Source organism: Ictidomys tridecemlineatus, chromosome 3 (genome assembly GCF_052094955.1).
Source record: "Ictidomys tridecemlineatus isolate mIctTri1 chromosome 3, mIctTri1.hap1, whole genome shotgun sequence".
NCBI lineage: Eukaryota > Metazoa > Chordata > Mammalia > Rodentia > Sciuridae > Ictidomys > Ictidomys tridecemlineatus.
The window spans coordinates 33349091-33376049 of NC_135479.1; the positions used below are offsets into that span (position 1 = coordinate 33349091).

Sequence of the window (26959 nt, forward strand, 5' to 3'; positions counted from 1 at the left end):
AGGAATTAAATAATTAGGATTAATCAATTTGGGGGTGTGGGGAGGTACTGAGGACTGAACTCAGGGGCACGTGGCAACTGAGCCACATCCCCAGCCCTATTTTGTATTTTATTTAGAGACAGAGTTTCACTTGCTTAGCACCTCGCTTTTGCTGAGTCTAGCTTTGAACTTGCAATCCTTCTGCCTCAGCTTCCCAAGCCACTGGGATTACAGGTGTGCGCCACTGCACCTGGCTAGGATTAATCAATTTTAATTACTTAATATCATCTGCACTGAGTTATTTTTCCACTTGTCTTAAAAACTGGATTCTTCTATACTATAGTATATTTTTATACTAATAAGAAATGTTAGAGGTGAAAATAAAAGACTTTCCTCCTCTCTCTTTTTGTTTCTTGTTTCCTTTTCTTTCTTTCTTTCTTTTCTTTCTTTCTTTTTTTTTTTTTTTTTTTTTTTTTGAGACAAGATCTTGTTACCTGCAGGCTGTGATTGAATTCCTGCCTTAGTCTTCTGAGTACTTGGGATTAAGGTGTGTGCCACTGCACCCAGCTTCCACTTTATAAAACTTCAGTTAAAAAAAATATATATATGGACTACAGAAGAGAATAGACTTGCTATTGGTTATGAAGAATGAGGCAGGATTGAGATGTAGAGAGGATGATGTGAGTGTTCCAGCCAAAGGGGATCAAAGGGAAGTACATTGTGAATGAGAAGAATGTGATTCAGAAAAAATTATTTCCTCTTTTGCTGAATGCTGACCATGGTTATAGATTTTTTTTTTTTAATGAAAGGAAGATTTGAAAAATAGAAGTAAAACCTTTCCATCAAGTCTGTATAAATCCTACCATATTCAGGGAATGGTCTCCCATTTCATATCTCATTTAAACATACAGGTTTCCCTATTTGGATCCGCCTAATGAGAGACTCATTTTGGAAGCTCTTAAGCAACTTTACCAGTGTGATGCTATTGACAGGTAACAAAACAAACAAACAAAAAAGTTAAAAGAACAGGTGTTGAGCCTTTTAAAAAAGGTTCTAGATATCTTTATCAGTAGGAAATTGTTTCATTCGAATAGATTCTTTTACTTGAAATCAGAATTTGTCCTCAATTTTTCTTTATTGCAGTTCTTTTTTTAAATATATTTTTTTAGTTGTGAATGAACCTTTATTTTACTTATTGCTATGCGGTGCTGAGAATCTAACCCAGTGCCTCACACATGCTAGGCACGTGGTCTACCACTGAGCCACAACCCCAGCCCCTCTTTATTGTAATTCTGATTGAAACACTGTGGTATAAAGTAGTTTTATTTAATATTGTTACTATTTAATAAGTAATTTCTGAGTTTCATTTCAGTGCTAAATATTATGAGTTCATGAAAATAATAAGAAAGCCAAGTCTTTGTTCTCATGATTGTGTACTAGAGGAAGGTTTGATAATTATCACTCTCAGTTTTTCAAGGATATTCTCTGTGTGTATTTGTATCTATTATACTACTGTCTTCTGCCTTGTTGTTTAGTTTTTTTGGGATGTATTAAGACTTTTGACAGCAGAGAATTTATATCTTTTTGTTCTTCTTATCATGACCACAGTGTTTTATTTCCTTGAATTGAACTTCTGGGGGTAATTTAATGTAATCTAAATTATGTCTGATTTATCCTGAATGGTGAACATTGCATTTGTTTTCTCCCAAGGTAGAAAGACCTAATAACATTTTCTTTCTATTAAGGAGTGGCCATGTGACCAGATTGGGTTTGTCTATGGTGGAATTTCCTCTCCCTCCACATCTGACTTGTGCAGTAATCAAGGCTGCTTCTCTAGATTGTGAAGATCTACTGCTTCCAATAGCAGCAATGTTGTCTGTGGAAAATGTCTTCATTAGACCTGGTAAGAAGTGTATTGATAAGTTTTTTAAAAAATTTTAATTAATAGACTTTAATGTGTAGTTTGAAGATTATAGAAAATTGAGCAAAAAGTACACAAGGATAACATTAATCTTGCAAGCTTTCACAGGCACACATCACCTATTATTAGCATCTTTTGTTTGAGTAGTACATTTGTTTTAATTGATAAGCCAATATTGATACATTATTATCATCTAAAGTGATCACTTATTATGTTATATCTTCTGTAGGTTTTGACAGATATATATAACAACATGTATCCACCATTCAGTATCATGAAGAAACATTTTACTGCCTTAAACATGCTCCACGAATTCGTATCTACCTCCCTTCCCGCAGTCTCCTGGCAGTAACTGCTCTTTTATTTAGTTTTGTTTTAATTTGTTCTCATTAGTTATACGTGCATTGATCTCTTTATTGTCCCTATAATTTTGCCTTTTCCAAAGTGTCATTTATTGAGAATCATATAGCATATAACCTTTACAGGTTGCCTTTTCTCACTTAGTAATATGCATTCAAGATTGTCCATGTCTTTTTGTATCTAGCTAGCTTCATTTTTATCACCAAATATGGAATTCTATTATATGGGGAATGTGTTTATCCATTTACCTATTAAGGGCATTTTTGTTGCTTTTTCATCCTTGGGCTATTATTAATGAAGCTGTAATAAATATGCAGGGGTTTTTGTAGACAGCTTTTCAACTCCTTGTTGAATCATATGGTAGTAGTATGTTTAGATTTGTTTAAAAAACTACCAACTGTGGGGGCTGGGGATGTGGCTGAAGAGGTAGCATGCTCGCCTGGCATGCATGCGGCCCGGGTTCGATCCTCAGCACCACATACAAACAAAGATGTCGTGTCCGCCGAAAACTAAAAAATAAATATTAAAAAATTAAAACAACAACAACAACAAAAAACTACCAACTGGGTGTGGTGGTGCACACCTGAAATCCCAGCAGCTTGGGAGGTTGAGGCAGGAGGATTATGAGTTCAAAGCCGGCCTTAGCAATTTAGTGAGGCCCTAAAGCAACTTAGCAAGACTCTATCTCTAAATAAAATATAAAGAAGGGCTTGGGATGTAACTCAGTATTAAGCTCCTTTGGGTTCAATCCCTGTATCAAAAAAAAAAAAAGGAAATAAAAAAGAAACTACCTGTCTATACCATTTTGCATTCCCACCAACAGTCAGTCTGAGGGTTCCTTTTCCTTCATATCTTTGCCAGTATTTGCTGTTGTTAGTATCTTGGATTTTGGCTATTCTGATAGGTTTGTGATGGTACTTTATTTTTGTTTGAATTTGTAATTCTCTGATGATGTAAGATAATAAGCATCTTTTCATATGCTTATTTGCTTTCTGTATAGCTTCTTTGGTGAGTTATCTGTTTAGCTCTTTTTAAATGGGTTTTTTTCATATTCATGAGTTTTAAGAGTTCTTTGCATATTTTGAACAACAGTTCTTTATCACATATATCTTTTGTAAATATTTTGTCCCCATTGATGATTTTTCTTTTCATTATCTTGACATTGCTTTTTGGAAAGAGAAATTTTTAATTTTAATGCAGCCCAGTTGACTAGTTATTTCTTTCATGGATCTTGCCTTTGGTATTGTATCTAAAAGGTTATTGCCTTACCCAAGATCATCTAGATATTCTCTTATGTTTTGTTGCAGGAGTGAAATTACCTGTTGTTCTAGCACCATTTGTTCAAAATACTGTCCTTTCTTTATTGAAATGCCTTTGTTCCTTTGCCAAAGTTGACTGTGTTTGTCTAGGTCTTTGGGCTCTGTATTCTGTTCCATTAATCTATTTGTCTTTTCTTCCACCGAGACCACACAGCCTTGATTTTTAGAATTTCAGAGTCTAACTTTTGAAGTTGAGTAGGGTCAACTCTCCAACTCTGTCCTTAACTTTCAACATTGTTCTGGATATCCTGGATCTTTTCCCTTTCCATATAAACTTTAGAACCAGTTTGTTGAAATCCACAAAATAATTTGCTGGCATTGTGTTGAACCTAAAAGATCATTGGGAAGAATTAATATCTTGACAGTATTGAGTTTTCCTATCCATATACATGGAGTATCTTTTCATTCATTTAGGTCTCTAGTATTTCATTGAGCATTGGTTAAAGATTTATCTTATGCCTAGCTCTTAGACAGGAAGCTAATAATTTTTATACTGTTATCCTTTAACTTAGTTGTTTGGCATAGGTTATATACAGTGTTCCTGGCTGAAAGTTAATTTCCTTTCATTGGTACAGGAAGATACAGTGAACCTTTGCCCTTTTTATGGTACATTAGTAATAAAGTTTTCTCTCCCTTTTTAGTTGTTTTTTTTTAAAGAGACAGTGAAAGAGGAGAGAAAGAGAGAGAGAGAATTTTTAATATTTATTTTTTAGTTCTTGGCGGACACAACATCTTTGTTGGTATGTGGTGCTGAGGATCGAACCCGGGCCGCATGCATGCCAGGCGAGCGCGCTACCGCTTGAGCCACATCCCCAGCCCCATATTTTTTAGTTTTGATGAATGTTTATTTTATTTATATGTGGTGCTGAGAATTGAACCCAGTGCCTCACACATGCTAGGCTGAGAACTGAATCCAGTGTCTCACACATGCTGGGCAAGTGTTCTACTGCTGTGCCACAACCCCAGTTCCTCTTTTTTAAAAAAAAAATTTTGTAGTTGTAGATGGACAGCATGCCTTTGTTTATTTTTATGCGGTGCTAAGGATTGAACCTAGTCCCCCACACGTGTTAGGCAAAGCACTTTGCCACTATCTCACTCTGTTTTTAAAAATCAAAAGAATAGGTAGTTCAGTTCTTATGTTCTTAGAATATTGTATTGAAATGTCCATGTCTTTAAACTTTTGTTTTCTTCCTTTCTTGGTGTGTCCAAATGGGATACAACTTAATATGACACATGGTCAATTTTTCATCTCTGGAGTAATTTTTTCCTAAGCAGTTTCTGAGTAGACATTCTACCTTGTGTGTAGCCAACACAATAAAGTGTGCTATTTCACTGGCCTTTTCTCTTTATAGGTTGAGAGTGTTGGATCCAGACTGGCTTATTATTGCCATGATTATAATGGTTTGTCCAACAAATAAAAATCCCCCTCTACTCAGTATGCTGCCCACTACAAACAGATTACAAGTCATATAAGAATTGCAGAATTTTTGGAACAATAAAAATAAGATTAACACAGCCCCTGTGTAAGGATGACACGTAAATTTATGAAGTGTTTCATATTTTCAGCCCCAGGGCTACATTTTTGTTCTGCTGAATGGAATTTGTCCTCACATATTGGTATACTGAATTTCTTACCAAGAGCCTAATTAAATAATTAATGCATTTTACAAAAAGAAAGAATTGCAGAATTTTGATATTAGTAACATACCAATTAAATTTTTTTTTTTTTTACTAAAACACTGCATACAATAAATAATGTTGACTGGTTTTTCTTTCATTCAGTAGTATGAAAGCTAAACATACTCTATAAACTACTGCAGAGTATTGAAGTTGGAGTCAGGAGTCCATCGTTCTCTCCAGCTCTACTGCTGTCTAATTATCTGACTATTGACCTAGCTTTTCTGGATTGCACATTTTCATTTGTAAATCCAGAGTTAGATGCAGGACATCCAATGCTGTTAATTTAGGCTGGATAAACAAGATTTTTTTTCCTTGTTGGAAAATTTAAATAGATAAAATTAGCCTGCTGTTAGTTTCTCTCTTTTTTAATCTCAAATGTTGCCCAGGCTGGTCTTAAACTCCAGGGCTTAAGTGGTCCTCCTACCTCATCCTCTTGAGTAGCTGGGATAGTTTCTTTTTTTTTGGTAACATTTTATTGTAATATAATTTCAAATTTGAACAGAAACATTTCAAGAATGGTTATATTTATTTTATACCTTCTGTATAGTTTCAGCAATTTTTAACATTTTGTCCCTTAACTTTGTTATCTTCTGTATGTACATATGTATATATATGCGTGTGTATGTATGTATGTGCATTTTTCATTTTTTCTAAATAATTTAAGAATAAATTGTAAACCTTGTGCTCCCTTAATGTAAAATATTACTTGTATATTTAATAAGAACAAGGGTAATCTCTGAGTATAGTACATTTGCCAAAATTAGGAAACTTAAAATTGATACAATACTATTATCTAATCCAGAGTCCATATTCAAACTATTCATTTTCCCTAGAATATACAAAAAGTTTCAGAATTGCTTAGCTATATCACTGTAGAGGCACCTCTGTATAAAACTGGATTTTACATTTATTGTTTACCTTAGAAAAGGTAAAATTTACATATAGTAAAATGCATAAATCTTATATGAATAATTCAGTGAATTTTGTGAAATGGATGCTGCACCTTTATAATCCATACCTCTGTCAAGATATAGAACATTTATATCACTCCAGAAAGTTCCATTGATGTTACTTTGCAGTCATATTTCACCCCATCTCTCCCAGTCAGCTTCTTTTCAGGTTAGTTTCGCTGCCTCTGAAACTTCATAAATAGATTATATTTGAATTGTTTCTTGCTTGTAGCTATTTATGGGTAAAGCTGTTTTGAACATTCTTGGAGTCTTCTGTAGAGATATTTTTATTTCTCTTAGGTAAAGTAAATACTTTGGAAACAAATTGCTCTGCTATTGAATAGATATATGTTTAAGATATTGCTACGCCTTTCCCCAAAGTAGTTACACCATTTTAAATATGACCAGCAGTGTTTGAGTGTACAGTTTGCACTACATTATCTTCCTCAACATTTGTTATTGTCAGTCATTTTCATTTTATGCATTCTATATTTCTTTGTGGTATTTACTTACATTTTCTGAGGACTAATGATGTTGAGCACTTTTTCATGTGTTAATTGGCCATTTTTGTGTCTGTGTTTGTGAAGTGTCGAAATATTTTGCCATGATTTACACTCTTGCCCTTTTTTTCTTTTTCTTCCTTTTCTTTTCTTTTTTTTTTTTTTTTTGTGGTGCTAGCTATTGAACCCAGGGCTTTGTGCATGCTAGGCAAGACTTAAGCACTGAGCTACATACCCAACTCTTTTTATTTTTTATTTTGAGATAACATCTTGCTAAGTTGCTTAGGACCTCAGTAAGTTGCTGAGGCTGGCCTCAAACTTGTGATCCTCCTGCCTCAGCCTCCTTCGTTGCTGGAATCACAGGCATGTGCTACCATGCTCACTCATTTACATATTTTTCTACTAGCTCAGTTGTACTCTGGAACCCCTATCATGAAGTTTTGTTTTGGTTTCCATAGTAGTCGATGTTTGATCAGAGGTTGTACCTAAGCCTCTTAAGCCAGTGATGTTTTCATCTTTACTATCAGGTCTGTGTTGTGTAATTTTGAGACTGTTTTCATGGTTGAGGCAGTTTATGAATTTGTCCTGTCTTCAGCCAAGGACCAGAGACTCATTTGTTCCCTCTCCCTTCTCAGAAGATAACAGCTTTGGGCATGTGCCCAGGCTTCCAGGACACAGGATTTTAGCAGATTTCCCTTTTCTTCAATGATCTCTCTTTAAATGTTTGGCTGGTATGCTTCTCTTGGTATTATACCAACCCTACCAGTCTTCACTGATTAGCTAGCTCTAAAGGTCTGTTGCTTTTTTTTTTTTGGTGGGGGGTATCAGGGATTAAACCCAGGGACACTTAACCTCTGAGCTATATATCAACTCTTTTTTTATTTTTTATTTGAGACAGGGTCTTGCTAACTTAATTAGGATCTTACTAAGTTGCTGAGGCTAGCCTCCAACTTGTGATCCTCCTGCCTCAGCCTTCCAAATTGCTGGACTATATATAGGCTTGCACCATTGTGCGTGGTGTCCTCTTGTTCTTGACAGTGCCCTGGGATATGAATTGCTTATAGTCTTATCCAAGTAAAGATGGGCATCTTGGCAGGGGAAAGGTATTACCAGTTTTTGTTGATGCTTGTCCCCATCTTTGTCATGCTAACAGAGCAAGAGCTTGTGGAGAGGTGAATGGGGGTCTGCTTTTCCCTGGCAACCCTACTTACATCTTTCCTGTAGAACAGAGGTGTGGTCTTGGGGATTGGTGGGAATTGAGCTGTGGCTATCATTATTGCATCTTTCCTAGTACAAAACACAGTGAGAAGTTCTTATATTTTGGATATGAAGTGTTCCCCCAAAACTTCATGTGTTAGAAATATGATTACCAATGTAACATTGTTTATAGGTAAAAAGATTGATTATAAAAGCTGTAACTACATCAGTGTATAAATCCATTGATGGATTAATAATTTGAATGGTATATAAAAAAAATAAAAACAATTTATTGAGAAAAAATAATTTGAATGGACTGCTGGGTGGTAACTGTAGACAGGTGATGCATGGCTGGGGGAAATAAGTCACTGGGGCATGCTTTTGGGGATTATATCTTGTTCCTGGCTCTTTGCATATGTGCAGGCATGCTTTCTTTCTCTGCTTCCTGACTGCTATGACTTGAGCAGCTTGCTCTGCCACATCTCATCAGGCCCAGAACAATGGAGTTGGCTGACCAAGGACTGAACCTCTGAACCCATGATCCCCAAATAAACTCTTCTCCTCTAAGTTGTTCTTGTCAAGTCTTTTGGTCACAGCAACAAAAAGCTGACTAATGCAGAAGCAATCTCTGTATGTTTACGGGCTGCAAACAAACTAAAACTAAAAATGCCAAACCTGGAATAGCTACTGCATCCACTGAAATAGCTCTTCTACAGTGCAGAGCTGTGGGGGAATTGTGGTCTGCATTATTCTTTAACTGTTTTGCCATAATCATCCCTAGAGTAGGAGGAACTTTAAATGAGAGAAAGGATGCCACTTTTATACCACCAAGCCTTCTGGAATGGCTTCCCCACACACAGAACTGTAGGGGAATTGGGTATCACTCTTCCTGTTTTTACTGAATTCCATAGATTTGTTTTAAGTCCTTTGATCAATCTCCAGAGACTTAGAATGATGGGTAGTTTTGCCTAGTCTAATAGATATCTCCCTGGGAATTTTTTGTCTAACTCGTTATACTACTGTTCCTAGAGAGGTATATATAATTAAAAATTCAAACTACAAAAGGCTTTAAGTGAAAAAAATACGTCTCTGGGGCTGGGGTTGCAGCTCAGTGGTAGAGCACTTGCCTCGAATGCGTGAAGCCCTGGGTTCGATACTCAGTTCATCTACAACTAAAAAAAATATTTTAAAAAAGAAAGAAAGAAAAGTACATCTCTTTCTCAAACACAAGTCCTGGTTTGATTTCTAGACCCAATAATCACTACTAGCTTCTTACTTTTACTTAGATATTCTTGCTACATACATAAATGACCTTGGCTTTTAAACCTGGAATGTCTGAACTTCAGCTGCTGCAAGATGCAGCTTCAGTTTTTGAGCTTGTGATTTGCTGAGATTTTGTTAAACCCATTATATCTATTGTCTTTCTGCCTACCTTTATATACGTTTATAGGTTAAGCAGTCCTTTCTGGCTTGGGTCTTAGTTATTGTAAATCACCTAATTTAGTTTATTATGTATTTATTATTGGCAAAACTGTCTAGTAGTCTTATATCTGAATATTGACATAAGAATTTAAACTTCATTTACTTAAGATTCATTCAATATAGATAGCATCTTCCTGTAGTAAATTGTACACGGTGTCTAGACATTAGTGCAGCTGTTGCTTTAGATACCAGACAACAGAATGAGGGCTGTTAAATAATTTTTAGATGGTAAATAGCATTGCCTTAAAATAGAGGCAAACTCAGAATTATAGCTTTGGTTAATTTCTGTTTTAAATGTTTTAACTGTGATGTTTTTAGAAACAAAGAATACAACATGTGTATTTGGCACTAGATAGCCTTATTCCCCTGATCCAACTCTGGGGACTGATATTTTTGAAACCCTTTCTATGTAAGAGTTTTGTTTTCTGGGGTGGGGGATGTAGCTTAGTGATAGAATTCTTGTCTGGCATGTGTGAGGCCCTGGGTTCAATCCCTGGCACCCCAAAAATAAGGGTTTTGTTTTGTTTTGGTACCAGGGATTGAACTCCTGGGCACTTGACTATTGAGCCACACCCCAGCCTGTTTTTTAATTTATTTTTATTTTTTATTTTAAGATGGGGTCTTGCAAAGTTGCTTAGGGTCTCATTAAATTGCCGAGGCTGGCTTTGAACTTGTAATCCTTCTGCCTCAGCCTCCCAAGGCACTGGGATTACAGGCATGTGCCACCCAATCTCTGTTTTTTTTTTTTTCTTCTTCTTTGATTGATTGCTGTACAGAAATGAATTGAATTATCTTCCCAAAGGCGAAAGTTCAGATGACATAGCCTTCCTTGTTTTGCTGCTTCAATTTCTTATATATACTTTTTGCCCAGTGGCATATATCTGTTTGTATGAGGTAATATTGAGTGTGGAATCTCATCTGGAAAAGTTAATAAACTGAAGAAAATGACAGGTATACTGGGAAAGTAAAGATGGATAATCAAACCATTGTTTAATTAAACTACTGTTTAATTAAACCTGTGTGACAGGGATTTAGACTTTCCTATACCTACTCTGAACCTACTATGGGACATTAGCCAGTTTTAGTTTTAATTAAGTAGGTTGTTATTCAGGGAAGTTGTAGAGAAAAGGAACAAGAGTATGTTTTGTCTGTTCCCTTATCTCTGAAAATAATGGCAGTGGTAGGATGGGGGAATATAGGTAGACAAAGAAAAAGTAAGAGAGAGAGAGAGAGAGAGAAGGAAGCAGTGTGGGAAGGAGAGCTGTGAAGCAGTGTGCTAGCTACATTTTTTTAAAAGTTTGAGTAGGTGGGCACTCTAAACAATAGAGACCCCACACTGACCCCATAGAATTAGTCTTTACAAAATACAATATGGGCTGAGTTTAAAATTGTAATACACTAAAATTTATTACAAAGTTATGCTACATCTTAACAAGAGATGTTGACCCATCTCTGTAAATTATTATAGTATGTATTCCAGTCAAATTAAAGATTTCTAGGTTCAGCAAAGACGGAAAGAATTGGACCAAAACTGGAAGCATCTCTGAGGTTTTATAACCCAGGGGACCCACACAGTTAGGACTCTACGTTCGTGTGTGTGTATGTTTGCTGGGGATTGAACCTAGGGGCTTTACATTTCTGTAGAAGAAAACATAATTCTGGGGTCCCATGAGCCCATAGCATTATTGTTAGGTTTGTCTCCTAGTATTGGGAGCCATGGAGGAATTGATTAGGGATCTAGTGCAATCTTATGGGGAATGGTGGTGCTTAAAATTAAATATTTTGGATTAAAAATCAGTATACTTGAGTGGCTCCAAGAAAAAGGCATTATTAATAATATATATCTTTATTTTAGCATTATTTTCAGAGGTAAGGGAACAGATAAAACTTATTCTTGTTCCTTTTCTCTACAACTTCCCTGAATAACAACCTACTTAATTAAAACTAAAACTGGCTAATGTCCCATAGTAAGTTCAGAGTAGGTATAGGAAAGTCTAAACCCCTGTCACATACATGCACGTGATCTGAGATATATCATATTCTCTCTGCATTTGTCTCTAGCTGATTCCTTCAATTGTTACTTTGGTAACAGTTAGAAGCCACTTAAACCCTGGGATGGAAGCAAGACTTTATACCTTCATAAATGTTTTTCTTTAATCAGATGGCTTTTCCATTAAGATCAGGAATTGTTACTTTGCAGATTTACATTGTACTCTATGTAAGTGCTAGTCCCTGGAATCAGGTAACATTAGTGGTCTCTTCTAAATCTGGCTGTGATAGATATACTGAAGGAATAAGAATTTGGTATATGATGTGTTATTATGAAAGAAGAATTCCTAGCAGTTTTGAAAAGAATGGGACTGTTTGGGGCAGGGATTGTGGCTCAGTGGTAAAGCTCTTGCCTAACACACGTGAGGCTCTGGGCTCAATCCTCAGCACCACATAAAAATATAAAGTTTGTTGTGTACACTTAGAACTAAAATAAATATTAAAAAAAAAAAGAATGGGACTCTGAAATATTAGCCTGAGTAAGTGAAGGACTTGGTCAGAAAGCATGTCAGACCTGAATGGGATCAGGAGAAGTATTTTCAAAGCCAATAACAGATAAATGTCAAAAACATAATGTTGAAGAAAAGAAATCAGACACATATAAGTACATATTGTATGATTCCATTTATATAAAGGTTAAAAACAGGCAAAACTCATCTGTGGGGTTTGAAGTCAGGATATCGTTGCCCTGATGGAAGAGAATGAGTAGTTAGAAGGCAAGCATAAAGGAGTCTTCTGGGAGGCTGATCATCTGTTCATTGAGTTGGCTGTTGAATACATTGGTATGTTTTGTTTGTGAACATTTATTGAGCTGTACATTGTGGACTGTGTTGTTTTCTGTAGGTATGTTGTATTTCAGTGTAAAATTAGAAAAGAAAATGTTCATAGTAGGTCAGTTCTACATATTTGGAGGTCACGTTTAATTGCCTATAATCAGGAATTGGATAAATAGGGACTGGGTAAATTGTGTTATATTCCTCATTCCTCTGGGGAATACTAGATTGTTATACATTGTTATTTCTGATAATAGTTCTATATGTACTGACATGGAGTGTTATTAAATGGTTAAAGGAATTTTCAGAACATATGTCTAATTTATGTAAAAATAAAACACTGTACATATATTTCTGTAGGTGTTGAAAATATCTGGAAGGATACACACTAAATACAGATGCACTTCAAATTATGATGGGTTATGTTTCTATAAGCTGAGAATATCCTAAATTGAAAATGTACTCAATACACCTAACCTACTGAATATAACTTAGCAACTCAGTACACAATAGAGTGTCTCTTGTTTACCCTCATGATTGCATGGCTGACAGGTTAGGAGCTAAGCCTCCTAACCTGCCCAGCATTGTGAAGTAGTATTGTACTACATATTGGGAAAAGGTTAAAATTCAAAATTCAAAGTATATTTCCTGCAGAATGCTTTTTTACCACTGTAAAGTGAAAAAATCATTAGTTGAATGATCGTAATTCAGGGACTATCTAATTAACCATGGTTATCCTTGAGGATTAGTTTGGATTTTTTTGATACCGTGAACGTGGGTTGCTTTTTTTTGTAGGTGGCCACAATACCTCATTTTATTTATTTATTTTTATGTGGTGCTGAGGATTGAACCCAGTGCCTTACATGTGCTAGGCAGGCGCTCTACGACTAAGCTACAATAAACATTATTTTAAGAAGTAAATTCCAAATACTATTTTAAAGGCAAATGGATTGAAAAAAGTAATGTCGTTGTTCTGGCAAAATCTCTAAGTGTCCTTAAAAGAAGAAAAGGAGTTGTGGAGAAAATTAAGACACCCCCCCTGCCCCTCGAAAGAAGAACTAATATAATTTTATCTTATTATATCCCAGAGGGTGAGGCAGATTTTGATGACTTTGAAAAAAAAAAAAGTGAATGTGGGCATTTAATGTAAAGTAGAACTAAGTTGCCTTCCTAATTCTCCTTTTAGTTGATCCAGAGTACCAGAAAGAAGCTGAACAGCGGCATCGAGAATTGGCAGCTAAAGCTGGAGGATTTAATGACTTTGCAACTTTAGCTGTCATCTTTGAACAGTGCAAATCAAGGTATGTGAGGTAGTCCTTTGGACTAGAAGATACTAGTTTTGATATATAGCTCCAGAATGAACTTACTCTTGTGATGTTAAATGCTAAGCTTCAGTGGGGATGATATTGACTTCAAGGTATTTTGAATATCAGTGATATTATGTCAGGTGAGAATTACTTCCTAGGCATTTATTATATAATATTGATTCTCTTCTTTCTTCTCCTCAAATCTTTCCTGAAAATAATGTTACAGAATTTTACTAGGTAATTTAGGTTAAAAAAATGATTGGATATTTGTTCATGCCTATGCGTAAAAAAAAAAGTATTTACAGTTTAATTTTTAATTTAGAAAAATTAACACTTATTTTTTCAAACTTCTTTTATTAAAGATAGAAGAGAGAGAATATTTTAATATTTATCTTTCAGTTTTCGGTGGACACAACATCTTTATTTTATTTTTATGTGGTGCTGAGGATCAAACTCAGTGCTTTGCGCATGCCAAGCAAGCGCGCTACCACTTGAGCCACATCCCCAGCCCCTCAAACCTCTTAATAGTTGAACAGATCTCATAAAAGAGCTGACAATTGGGCTGGGGCTATAGCTTAGTGGCCGAGCGCTTGCCTAGCATATGTGAGGCACTGGGCTTGATTCTCAGCACAACATAAAAATAAACAAACAAAATAAAGGCATCTGTCCATCTACAAGTATCAAAATAAATAAATAAATTTCAGAAAGCTGACAATTGTTTGGTGGTTTCTTCTCGTCAGAGAAGTGAGAATGTTAGAGCCAGGAACTGGGCACATACTTGTAAATCAAGTTACTTGGGAGGCTGAGGTAGAAGGATTGCAAGTTTGTGGCCAGTCTGGGCAACTTAGTGAGACTCTGTCTCAAAAAAATTTTAAAAGGTCTGAGGATGTAGCTTAGTGGTAGAGTACCCCCTGGGTTCAATTCTCAGTACTGGGGGGGTGAGGGGGGAAAAGAAATAAAATAAGAAATGAGAATGTTAAATTGTCTTTCACCATAAGTATTTTCAAGAGATCAGTATTTTTGTTTTGTAGTGGAGCTCCAGCTTCGTGGTGCCAAAAACATTGGATTCATTGGAGGTGCTTATTTTCTGCATTTCGTGTGGAAGCCCAACTTCGAGAGCTAATCAGGAAGCTTAAACAGGTAATTGCTATTTATTTATTTTTCCTTAAGTAGCCTTTTTAGCCTATATATTCCATATGGAATTTAACTGATATATGCATAGTTACTTCTTACCACCTTCTCTTTCTGCATACAGCCATCTCCCTGACCCTGTGAATGATTCCTATTAGTAATGAAGAAATTTATCTGCAGAAATGAGGATATTTTAAAATAGCTTTACTGAAGTATAATTGATACACAGCAAACTACATATATTTAAAGTGTATAATTTTGACATTTGTACAGACCTGTGAAACTGTCACTACAATCAAGATAATGAAAACACCCACTTCCCAGAGTTTTTCATGTCCTATAGTAATCCATTCATCTTCCCTCATAGGCTTCCCTTTTCCTCCTTACCCAGGCAACCACTGATCTGCCTGTTGTGATTGTACATAAGTTGGCATTTCCTTATATTTTATGTAAATGAAATCATTCAGTATGTACTTTTTTGGGAGGGGGTCTGGATTCTTTTTACTTAGCATAATTTATTTCAATTTTATACTTTATTGTGGTAGACCACATAGCATAAAAAAGAATTTTATCATTTTTAAATGTATTGGCATTAGGCATGGTGGCATGTGCCTGTACTCCCAGCAACTCTGGAAGCTGAAACAGGAAGATTCCAAGTTTGAGACCAGCCTCTGTGACTTAAGTGTACAGTGTCATTAAGTACATTTTCACTCTTGTGTGATCCTTGGTACTTTCTATCTCCAAATAGAAAATATAAAAAGTTTTTCCAGAATTTTTTCATCATCCCATAACTGAAAAATTCTGTACCTATTAAACAATAACTCTCCATTCCCTCTCTTCCCATTCTCCAGTAACCAATACTTTTCTGTCTTTTCATTTTAAATAATGTTTTCTATTTGCTTTGCCTTTATACTCACTAATCTTTCGTAGTGTCTAATCTGTCATAAATCCCATCCATGGTATTTTTCATATCTAGATGTTGTTTATCTCTAGACCTGGAAAGTTTTTTTCAGGTTTTTACTTAACTTTTTCTTTCTTCCTTTTTTCTCTTTATGGTGCTGGGAATCTAACCCATGACCTCATACATGCTCAGCAAGCCCTTTACCACTGAGCTGTATCCCCCTAGCCCTCCACTTAACTTTTCAAACATAAAGTAGTCCATTTATAATATGTGTATAATTAATATCTACATCAGTTCTGAGTTGATTTTGTTGGTTGATTTATATTTTCATTATAGATTGTATTTTCCTATTTCTTCACATACTTAGAGTTGATGCCAAACCTTGTGAACTTTATCTTGCTGGGTGCTGGATGTTTTCTTATTCTAGTTATTAGAACCTGATTTTTTTTGTGGGGAGTCATGCTTATAAGATTTGTTATGTGGGATCAGAACAGTGCTCAGTATAGAAGTAGTTATTCGCTACTTCAAAAGCAAGACACTACACAAAACCGTATGAATTATGAGATATTCTAGCTGACTTACAGGGACAGGTACCATTCTTTGGCAGTGTGAATATACCTCTCTAGCTAGTAGATTCCTTACATTCATAGACTAATCCATACTCAGCTGAACATTTGAGGACCTTCTGCAGATCTATGTGCAATTCTCTTTTGTTACTGTAAATTTCAGTCACCTTTGTCTTCCTGGTCTTTCAGCTGTGTCTCCTCAACTCTCAGGGAGTTCTCTTTGTTTCATTTTGGGTTTTCTTTTTTTGTGCCTTGGTCTAAGAAAGACGGTAGGCTGGGCAGTCCTTGGGTTTGCTTCAGTTCCTGTTTCTCAAGGGTCACTATCATCTGTTGTCTGATATATATGGTGTTCTGGAAATCATTATTTCATGTATTTTATCTGTCTTGATTATTTCAGGTGGAAGGGTAAATCTAGTTCTTCTTACATCATATTGGCCAGAAGCAGAAGTCTTTTAAGAATATGGATTTTTCAAAATAAAAGATAATTTTGAATTGTTCTTTGAGATTTACTACTGAATATATATTCTATCTACAGCAAAGTGATTTCCCAAAAGAGACCTTTGAAGGCCCTAAACATGAAGTACTACGAAGATGTCTTTGTGCAGGATATTTCAAAAATGTAGCTCGAAGGTAAGCAATATAAGCTTGAGGGCTGGATCAAGAATACTATTATATTTGGTTATAATACTGAACTATTTAATATTAAAGATTGGAGATTCAATTTAAGTTCTGAGGTGATGATGACTTCAATTATGAGCTCTTTCATAATTGTCACTTGTACAGGGGGAGCTGCATTGGCCCAGAGTGGGAGGAGAATATATGTAGGGCAGGTCCAGCATGGGTTTATCACCTAAGGCAAGTAACAAGGATTTTCTTGTAGAGATGTGGCCCCAAGTGGACTATGAGAGCCAAAAAGGTTGAGGATGGCATAGGAAAGGGGTAGTTTGGCAAGGAATGTCAGACTTTAGACAACCTGTGGAGGGGTTATTTGATCTGGCATGTGAGTATGTGAGGGTAGTGATGAGGGTATCTTCATAGGAAGGGTATGACACTGGTATGTGAAATTCATTATATACAGAGGAATGGATCATATAGCTAAGTATATGATAATTAGAGTTAAAAATATGGAAGGTGAGAAAACAAAACAGTTTCTGAGTTGATTTGGAATTTCAAGTTATCATAATGAAATTATGATGGTACTTGATAGATGAATGGATAAATTGATTTGGGAATAAAAATAGTGTGTGTGATAAGTATTTGCGTGTATGTAAATAGTGTACACACATACCCTAGCTCTGAGAGGGACTGGGAGCAAGTCAAAAGAAAGACTTCCCCAGCTCCACAAAAAGAAAGACAGGAAGTATTCCAGAATGAGGGAAACTAATGGGACATGTAAAGTAAAGGTAATATATGATTCTGAACTCAGTCATTTTCTTTAAAGGATATTATTAGGACATTTGGTAGAACATCAGTGGCATCTGAGGATTAGATATTAATAATGCATCAGTGTTAATTTCTTGGCTTTGATAGTTGAATTATATCTATGTAGTAGAATGTCCTTGATTATAGGAAATGCACACTCAAGTTTTTGGGGATGGTGGGTGGCACATCAAGTTGGCACCTTATTCTTAGTAGTTTAGGTAAAGAAGGTTTTTATATTATACCTCTAACTTTCCTTAAAATTTAGATTTTTTTTTTTGAGAATTTAAAAAATATGTTTTGGTTGCTTGCCATGTACATGCAAACGCTGGGCAGGTACTGCAGATCTGCAGATAGAAAGGTGAAGTAGAATATGAGCCCTGGCATCATTCTTTATATATATATATAAAATTTTAGTTGGAGATGGACACAATACTTTTATTTTATTTATTTATTTTTATGTGGTGCTGAAGATCAAATTCGGTGCCTCACAAGTGCTAGGCAAGTGTTCTACCACTGAGCCACAACTCCAGCCCCAGTCATTCTTGATGATACTTAAGTCTAATTGAGGATACAGATAGGTAAGTGAATAATTATAAGGCAGTCAATCTGATCTGGACTATAAGAGGAATATATGTAAAATACTGCAGAAATTCAATTGCAAGTTAGACTAGGGCTATTATTTTGATAAAGATTTTAGCCAAGTGCAGTGGTGCACGCCTGTAATACTAGCATCTGGGGAGGCTGAGACAGAAGGATTGAGAGTTCAAAGCCAGCCTCAGTAAAATTGAGGCACTAAGCAATTCAGTGAGACTCTGTCTCTAAATAAAATTCAAAATAGGGCTGGGGAAGTAGCTCAGTGGTTTAGTGCCCCTGAGTTCAATCCCCAGTACCAAAAAAAAGACAAGTTTTTAGAGTGACATTTATGTAGAAAAGTATAAACAAGGATAAGAATTTAAAGTGAAGTATATATATTAGAAAAATGATACATGAGATTTTTCTAATTATCATACTTTAGTGAAAAAGTCAACCCTTTGAGCACAGATGTAGTATAATAAAAAAATAAAAAGTACTATATTCAAGACAGAATACATATGTAGGTCTTAGTTTCACCATGTATTAGCTCTGAGATCTTGAGACGGCTAGCTAATTTATTTGAGTCTCAGTTTTGGGCTTTGAATAATGTGCATGGCTCTCAAAATTGATAGGTTGTTTTGAGAGTTTGCTATGAAAACATTTTAGGAACTCTTAATCACAAATACAACATTGTCATTAATATTACTAATTGTTGACCTGAAATGCTTATTCTTAATTAAAATGACTGTTTAACTTGTATCATGAATTTGAAATGAATTGGTAGAGATCTTATAGTGTCAGTTGAATAAATTTACACCTCTGGGCAGAGTTTCTTAAGTTTTAGGTGCCTGGCTGCTACATACTTGTGATGCCATGTGGAAGCCAAAGCTGCACCTTCCTGCATGGCCTCTCTAGCCAGCCATGGCACCTCAAACAAGAGCTGTCAAGCCAGCACCAGCAACTCAGCTGCCAGTAGTGGTCCTACATCTACAGCTAACTTGCCTGATGCTGCATCCGTGCAGCTTAGTCTGCTGATAACCCAGATGGCATCCAATACAGCTGGTATGGTATAGGCTCTACTTTTGGGCAGATGTTGGGTCATGCCTTCATTGGGGCAGTGGAGGATGTCATGCTGAACCTTCAGATTTGACATCACTTACCAGGAGCCTCTGGGAGCCCAGCCGGCACAGAATCAGCAACTGTTTGGCCTTTATTCCTATGAGATTAGGAATAATTTTTGTAGTAGTGTGTGCAGAAACAGGGTGATGTGACGTTAAGCTCTGAGAGTTTTAGTGAGGTGCTGACAGACTTGCAAATGGATCGGTCTAATTAAGAAATTAAAATTTAAAAAAATTTAAAGAAATTCAAATTTAAGAAATGGATTATCAGCTCTCTTACCAAGTTATTTTAGCATAAAGATATAATTAGTAGTGAAAGTATTAAGTGTAAAACTTCAGTTAAACTTATTATTAATAGCTTTATTGTTTCAGCAATAGAAGATGGTGTTCATACTATATAGTAGTCACTGAGAGAGTAAAATTTTAGGTATGGGCAAGTGTGTGTGTGGCTTTCTTAAACCAACTATTGTGATATTTCTTGGTATAAAGTGATTTTATTAAAAAAAAAAGGTAAGCTTCTACTTATTGTGCTCTTTATAGTAGGACATACTATAATTGTTCATTTTACTTCATTGTTCTACTGTTCTGGTCTTTATCATTTGGTTTTTCTATTTATAGATCTGTGGGGAGAACTTTTTGCACAATGGATGGGCGTGGAAGCCCAGTTCACATTCATCCTTCCTCAGCAGTAAGTACCTTATTTTTAATAAAGGGAAGGCATTATAAAGATGTAGGAATAAGTAATATACAAATGTCATTTACTTTTCATTTTGAGGTTAAATTTACATGTGTCTGTGTTACATAAATTTGTAGGGGTATTAGTTGCCTCCCGCCTCCTGTTTGAAGAAGATAGGAATTAATTCAGAAAAATTTGAGCTATTATTTAGTTGGTCCAATGTAGAATAAGACAGGTTATAGTTTTCATCCTTAAATGAATTCTTTTGTGTAGCTTCATGAACAGGAAACCAAACTTGAATGGATCATTTTTCATGAGGTATTAGTTACCACCAAAGTCTACGCAAGAATTGTGTGTCCTATCCGTTATGAATGGGTGAGAGACTTGTTACCCAAGTTGCATGAATTTAACGCACACGATTTGAGCAGTGTGGCTCGTCGGGAAGTGAGGGAAGATGCAAGAAGGAGGTGGACAAATAAGGAAAATGTAAAGCAGCTGAAGGGTGAGTGAATCATTCGTTCTCCTCTTAGCTACTGTGCCATGCTATTTTCCAGTAGTGCTTTAGTATTTTTATTTTGTTTATAAAATTTTGTGAATTATTAACCTCAGAACCTCCCTCTTTCCAAGGGGCTTTTTCTGAAATGCTAGGTACCTAGATCAGAGGCATAAATAGTTGTGGTACTGAATTAGGACAGAAAGTTTAATTATCAGCTGACACATACAAAGAGAGTTTCATTGAATTTTTTTTTTTTTTTTTTTTGGTGTTGAACCCAGGGTACTTAACCACTGAACCACATCCCCACCCCTTTTTCTTTTCTTTCTTTCTTTCTTTCTTTTTTTTTTTTTTTTTGAGACTGGGACTGGCTAAGTTGCTGAGGCAGCTTTGAACTTGTGATCCTCCAACCTCAGCCTCATGTGTGAGGTCGTGGCTCATTAAAACTTTTTTTAAAAAATATTTATTTATTTATTTTAGTTTTCGGTGGACATAACATCTTTGTTTGTATGTGGTGCTGAGGATCGAACACGGGCTGCACTCATGCCAGGCGAGTGTGCTACCGCTTGAGCCACATCTCCAGCCCTCGTTAAAACTTTTTGATGGATCATACTGTATATTCTTATGTAACATAAATGGAAAATACAACAGTGAAAAGTTTTGTACTAGAAACCATAGGAGAGTCTTCAGAAATGTTATCCACTAGGTATTTGATTGCACTGTTATGCTAAGTGTACACTATGCCACTGAGCTACATTCCTGGCCATGTGTTCTTAGTTATTAACCACAGACTACATAGTTTCTTTGGGTTTTTTGTTTTGTTTCTGTGGTACTGGACTTTGTGCATGCTAGGCAAGCACTCTGCCACTGAGCTACATTCCCAACCCACATTATTTCTTTTGATGGGGCAAAATATAATTTTCTCTTTTTACCTTTTCTTAACATTGAAAAATGATAGCATCTCTTTATCTTAATACCATTAGTGTTGAATCTCAAAACTAAATTTTTATTGGATTAATTTGTAATATTTTCAGATGGAATATCAAAAGAAATCCTAAAGAAAATGCAAAGAAGAAATGATGACAAATCCATATCAGATGCACGAGCTCGTTTCCTTGAGAGAAAGCAGCAGAGGACACAGGACCACAGTGACACACTGAAGGAAACAGGCTAAGCAGTGAACCCTACAATTCAGGAACTAGGAAAAGCAGCCAGGAAATGTGCTTCTACTTTACCAGTTATTTCAGACAGCACTATGAAGAGGAAGTGGTCAGCATCTGTTATTAGCCTATGAGCTAAAAGCAAATCAAAGCTCACTGATACCAACAAATGGAATTTTGAAAGACTGGATTGGATTGCATGGTCATAGGCTTTGATACAAGAAACCAGTGAAAGACAATACATGTAATATTTTCCTCACTTCAGTTTTGCTGGCCTTAACTGGTATCAAACGCTGTTATTGAGATATTTTCAAAGAACATTGAGTTGTATTTAATCAGCGTGTATTCCATTTGCATTGAAGCATTAAAAATTATTTTCCTTAAATCTCTTTAAGGCCTTCTTGTTGCTATTAGAATAGTGTTATATCAGGTATGTGACCATTTCCTTCAGAAGGCTGAACATAAGAGGTTTTTACTCAGCAATACTTAGATGTCTGTTTAATTGCTACAGAGCTTTATAGATATTTAGAGAAAAGAATCAAATAGTAAATAAAATTGCCTATGTCAGGATTCTTTCTTGAATTAATATTAATCCTTAAATTGATTTTTCTGGGATTATACAAATTCCTTTTTATATAAAAATATATTGTTTAAAACAGTAGCTATAGCCATTAACCAAAGGACAGATGATATATATATATATATATATACACACACACATATATATAAAAGTTCTTTTTTAGCTGTACCTACATACTTGTATCAGCACCATGTATGTAGGTCTGGTAGTGCTTTCAAGCAACTCCTTCACACGGCCTACTCTCTTGCTTCCAGCTGCTTGGGTAGGACCATTTAAACATCTATTATGTTGATCTTGAAATGGGATTTCAAAGCAGCCAACACTATTTCACCAGTGTTTCAAATTGGAACCTTGAGGCTAAGTTAGTATTACACTCAGGCCACACTCAGCACTTGCCTACTCTTGTTTACTGCCTTGTATTCTAGTTATTTGTGTATTTGTCTGTCTCCTCACTAGATTATACGCTCCTTGTGGGCAGGAACTGTGTCTTTTTCACCTTTGTATCTTTCATGACACCTAGCATAGTGCTTTACACATAGTAGTCACTGAATGTTTGTTAAATAAAGCTTTTAGTGTCATTAAAACTTAAAAGATGGTAAATGTGTGTTTTTAGATATTTTTGTGTAAAAACCAAGAGTCTGAATTTCTTTTTAGTATATCTAACTACTCTTTTCTAGGTTTTCCCTTTGGCATCTAAACAGCTTTATGTCCAGCACTAGAAACTAGAAGATTTTTGCTGGGTTTTTTTTTTTTTTTTTTTTTGGTATTGGGAATTGAATTGAACCCAGGGTTTTGTGCATGCTAGGCCATCAGGGAGTATATTCCCAGCCCTTAAAGCCTTTCTTGAAAAAAATCACATGAGGGGGCTGGGGTTGTAGATCAGTAGTAGAGTGCTTGCCTAGCACCTGTGAGGCACTGGGTTCAAGCCTTTGCACCACATAAAAATAAATAAAGTTATTGTGACCATTAACAAAAAAAAAATCTCATGAGGACCCGAATCCCTGTGCCTTTCCTTGAAGGTGAGTGGTGATTGTTTTTCTGAACATTTCAGCATTGTTAATTTGTTCACTTTTATCTATAGTGCCCTGGACACTGTCTCTGCACATTAATTGTTTAGTCCTGTCAGTTTGTCTTTTTAGGTATGTGCTGTCAGTGTGTTTCCTTAAATGGGATAGAAGTATGCATGAATTCTTAAAAAGAGAGTTCTTTTAACTCAGTATTTATTAAGCACACATTCTAAATATATAGTCTGTATTCAAATTTCATCAGTTGTCCCAATAATATCTTCTCTAGTATATCTTCTCTTCATTCAAGGATCTTCCTTTCTCCTTTACAGCACTAATCACCCCCCCGCCACCATAATATGGGCTAGTTATTTTATAGGAAGTCTTCAATTTGAGATTCTTTAGTGTTTCCCTGTGGTTAGATGTATTTGAATGGAAAACTTCATAAGTGATATGGTATGGGTATAACATCTGAAGTTTTGTGGTATTTGCCCATTATCAGTGATAATTAGGTTTTTTTGGGAGGTCACTGGGGATCAAATCCAGGGGTACTCTAACACTAAGCTACACCCCTAGCCCTTTTATTTTTTATTTTGAGACAGGGTCTTTCTAAGTTGCTGAGACTGGCCCCAAACTTGTGATCCTTTTTCCTTAGTCTCTGAATTGTTGGGATTATAGACATGATTTTAACTTTGATTATTGGTTAGGTATTTTTTTTCCCCTTCAATCTAGTTACTCTTACAATTCATAAGAATTTGATAGGGAGATACTTTCAAATATGTAAAATATCCTCATAAAATATGAAGATTTATCATCAATTGCTTGAATCAATTTTATTGTTATAGTTGCCAGTTGGTGTTTATTTCAAAAATTCTATATTTATTTGTTGGTAGTATATTGTAAGGAAGAACATTCTTTAAAGGATGAATCTCCAGTAAACAGATGGATACTAGGAACAGAATGGATGAAGAATAAATTGGAAAGATTGGGAGGTATTTAAGAGGGCTGCAAACAGTCCAGTTTATTTGGTACATAGAAGGGGTAGTAGGCTAAAAATGTCAGTTGAGGTCAAGCCAACCTTTTTGAACTATTCTGTGAGATATATAGATTTGTTAGAGGGAAATTACATCATTACAGTTTTTTGTTTTCGTTTGTTTTGGGTACTGGGGATCAAACACAGGAGTGCTTCCCCACTGAGCCACTACATCCCATCCCTTATTTTTATTTTGAAACAGGGTCTCACTAAGTTGCTGATGCTTGCCTCAAACTTGGAATCCTCCTGTCTCAGCCTCCCAGGTTGCTGGGTGGCATGCACCACTGCACTCAGTGTTTTAAATTAATTGTGGCAATTCCCATTTTCATTGAGAATGCTCTAAGAGGAGTAGTATCAAAGGAATGCTTGATCTTATTAAGGCAAAAAGGTGGAAAGAGCCTTGAGAAAAGGTGGTGGTTTTGGAGGAGTTTGTTCTTAAAAGAATGTGAATTCACTTTCAAATGACTAAATCAAAATGAAAAATGTTATAATAGAAAAGCAGACATGGGACTTGGGTTGTAGCTCAATGGTAGAGTACTGACCTAGCACATATGAGGCACTGTGTTCAATCCTCAGCACCACATAAAAATAAAATAAAGGTATAGTGTCCATCTACAACTAAAAAATATTTTTTTTAAAAAAAAGCAGACAAAGGACATGTTATTTCATCAAAAAGGAAATACAAATGGGCAGTAAATAAAAAATAATGAACCCTATTAATAATTAGGAAAATACAGATGAACAGTAAGATGCCATTCATTACCATCAGATTGTCAACAGTTAATATTCCTGAAAAGTATTGGTATAGGAGAATAAATTGCCATTATTTCATAGAACACGTTGGTAATATCTAACAAAGTTAAAGATGTGACAACCTGTGACCCAGTAAGAAAGTGTAGATTTTAAGCTTCTTTATGGGCTTATACATACTTTTCCTCATAAAATTTGATTCTTAGAGGTTTAGCATCAACTGTTTTTGTTTTTTGGTGGGTGGGGGTATTGGGATTGAGCCCAGAAATGCTTTACCACTGAACTACATTCCCAGCCCTTTTTATTTTTATTTTAAGACCTAGTCTTAAAAGTTGCCTAGGGCTGGGCTTGATGGCATACACCTCTAATCCCAGTGGTGGGAGGCTTAGGTAGGAAGATCTCAAGTTCGAAACCAACCTCAGCAAAAGCAAGGCACTAAGCAACTCAGTGAGACCCTGTCTCTAAATAAAATACAAAATAGGGCTGGGGATATGGCTTAGTGGCCCAGTGCCCCTGAGTTCAACCCCCGGTACCAAAAACAAAAACAAAAAAGTTGCTTAGGGCCTTGCTAAATTGCCGAGGCTGGCTTCAAATTTATGATCCTTCTGCCTTTTCCTCCCAAGCCACTGGGATTACAGGCATGTCTGGCTATAATCAACTGTTGTTATTAAATATAGCATTCATAAAAATGTTAAATATAGAATTCATTAAAATGCTAAGCATACCATTGTTTTTAGTAGTAAAATATTATAATAGACATAATGTGTCCACATGGCTAAAATATATAGGTATCATTTGGGAATGGTTGAGTAAATTGTGATAATGTTCTGTACAGCAGGGAAAATAATTTTTGAGGCTCCTGACACCTATTCCTAAACTCCTGCAGAATAGATGAACCAGTTCACATTTTTATCCAGTGTTATAAATGCACTGTACCCTTGAGTTCCCTCATATTCCAATAAGACAAAAAACAGTGCCTTATTGTTATCTTAATTTTCTTATTTAGATATTTAACACTTTTTTCATATGTTAAAACTCTCCATGGGAAATAATAAAATTATCTGGCTAATATTTGATAAAGCCAGATAGTAAATACTTTAGATTTTCAAGCTGTACAATATCTATTGTAACTTCCCAGTTATTGTAGTAGAAGAGCAACCATAGACAATGCATAAATGAAAGAAAATCACTTTGTTCCAATAACATTTTTATTAGAGAAAATTAAATTGATTTCATATAATTTTTACATGTCAGGAATTTTTTTTGGGGGGGGTTACCAGGGACTGCAACCGGGGCGCTTTACCACTGAGCCACATCCTTAGCTCATTTCTTATTTTTTAATTTTAAGACAGGGTCTTACTATGTTGCTGAGACTAGTCTCAAACTTTTAAATCTTCCTGCCTCAGCCTCCCAGTACCTTGGATTACAAACATATGGCATTGTACCTGGAAATAACCAGGTTTTTGGTTAGTTTTTTGCTTAATCTACTTTTATCAGTCATGACATGGTAAGGGTATTTTAAAAAATAATTTCTAATGTGTATTAAGTTTGGTACATATTCAGATTGGGCTAGGTTTGTTAGGTATATTATACAAAAACTGTTCATTGGGACGAACATGAAGCCTTTAAAATTCAGAATTGCTTTTCCCTTTATCAATCTGTTTTCTCAAAGCCTTTATAAAAATAACATAATGCCAAGTATTTATTTTTGTATTGTACTACTGAAAAATATTTGTCAAAGGTGCAAATTAGATTATAATTCCTTCAAGCTTTTATTTTTGATTTAGCCAAAACCTTATTTACCCAATGTCAGTCTAGGCATTCCAAGGAAAAATTTATTACCATTAATAAAGTATGTGCTTTGCTGTTGACACAACATTCCCAGAGTGAGAGGAGACTTGTTTATGGGTCATGCTTTGCTTTTAATTGGAGATTAAAAAAAAAAGATAAAAAGTACATATTAAGAAATGGGGGTGGGGGATAACAATCATTTTCACACTCTTAGCCTCATTGCCTTTTTGCTCTATTAATCTTT

General features: G+C 35.6%; 1 protein-coding gene and 1 pseudogene across 2 annotated transcripts in view; both read left to right on the forward strand.

Annotated features, from left to right (window-relative positions):
* Positions 1–22737, forward strand: part of Dhx40 (DEAH-box helicase 40) — a 43786-nt gene extending 21049 nt beyond the window's left edge. Inside the window, exons 11-18 of one of the 2 annotated variants that reach the window (XM_078042344.1) lie at positions 891–971; positions 1725–1882; positions 13397–13511; positions 14549–14657; positions 16651–16745; positions 19847–19916; positions 20178–20406; positions 21432–22737. In XM_078042344.1, coding sequence (XP_077898470.1) covers positions 891–971; positions 1725–1882; positions 13397–13511; positions 14549–14657; positions 16651–16745; positions 19847–19916; positions 20178–20406; positions 21432–21571 — 997 coding nt within the window. In that variant the 3' untranslated portion in view covers positions 21572–22737. Of the gene's footprint in view, positions 1–890; positions 972–1724; positions 1883–13396; positions 13512–14548; positions 14658–16650; positions 16746–18007; positions 18472–19846; positions 19917–20177; positions 20407–21431 lie in introns of those variants that run through there. The other variant, XM_078042345.1, reaches the window with a different exon arrangement.
* On the forward strand, positions 5044–5143 carry LOC120884590 (U6 spliceosomal RNA; annotated as a pseudogene).
* Positions 22738–26959: the final 4222 nt, after the last annotated feature.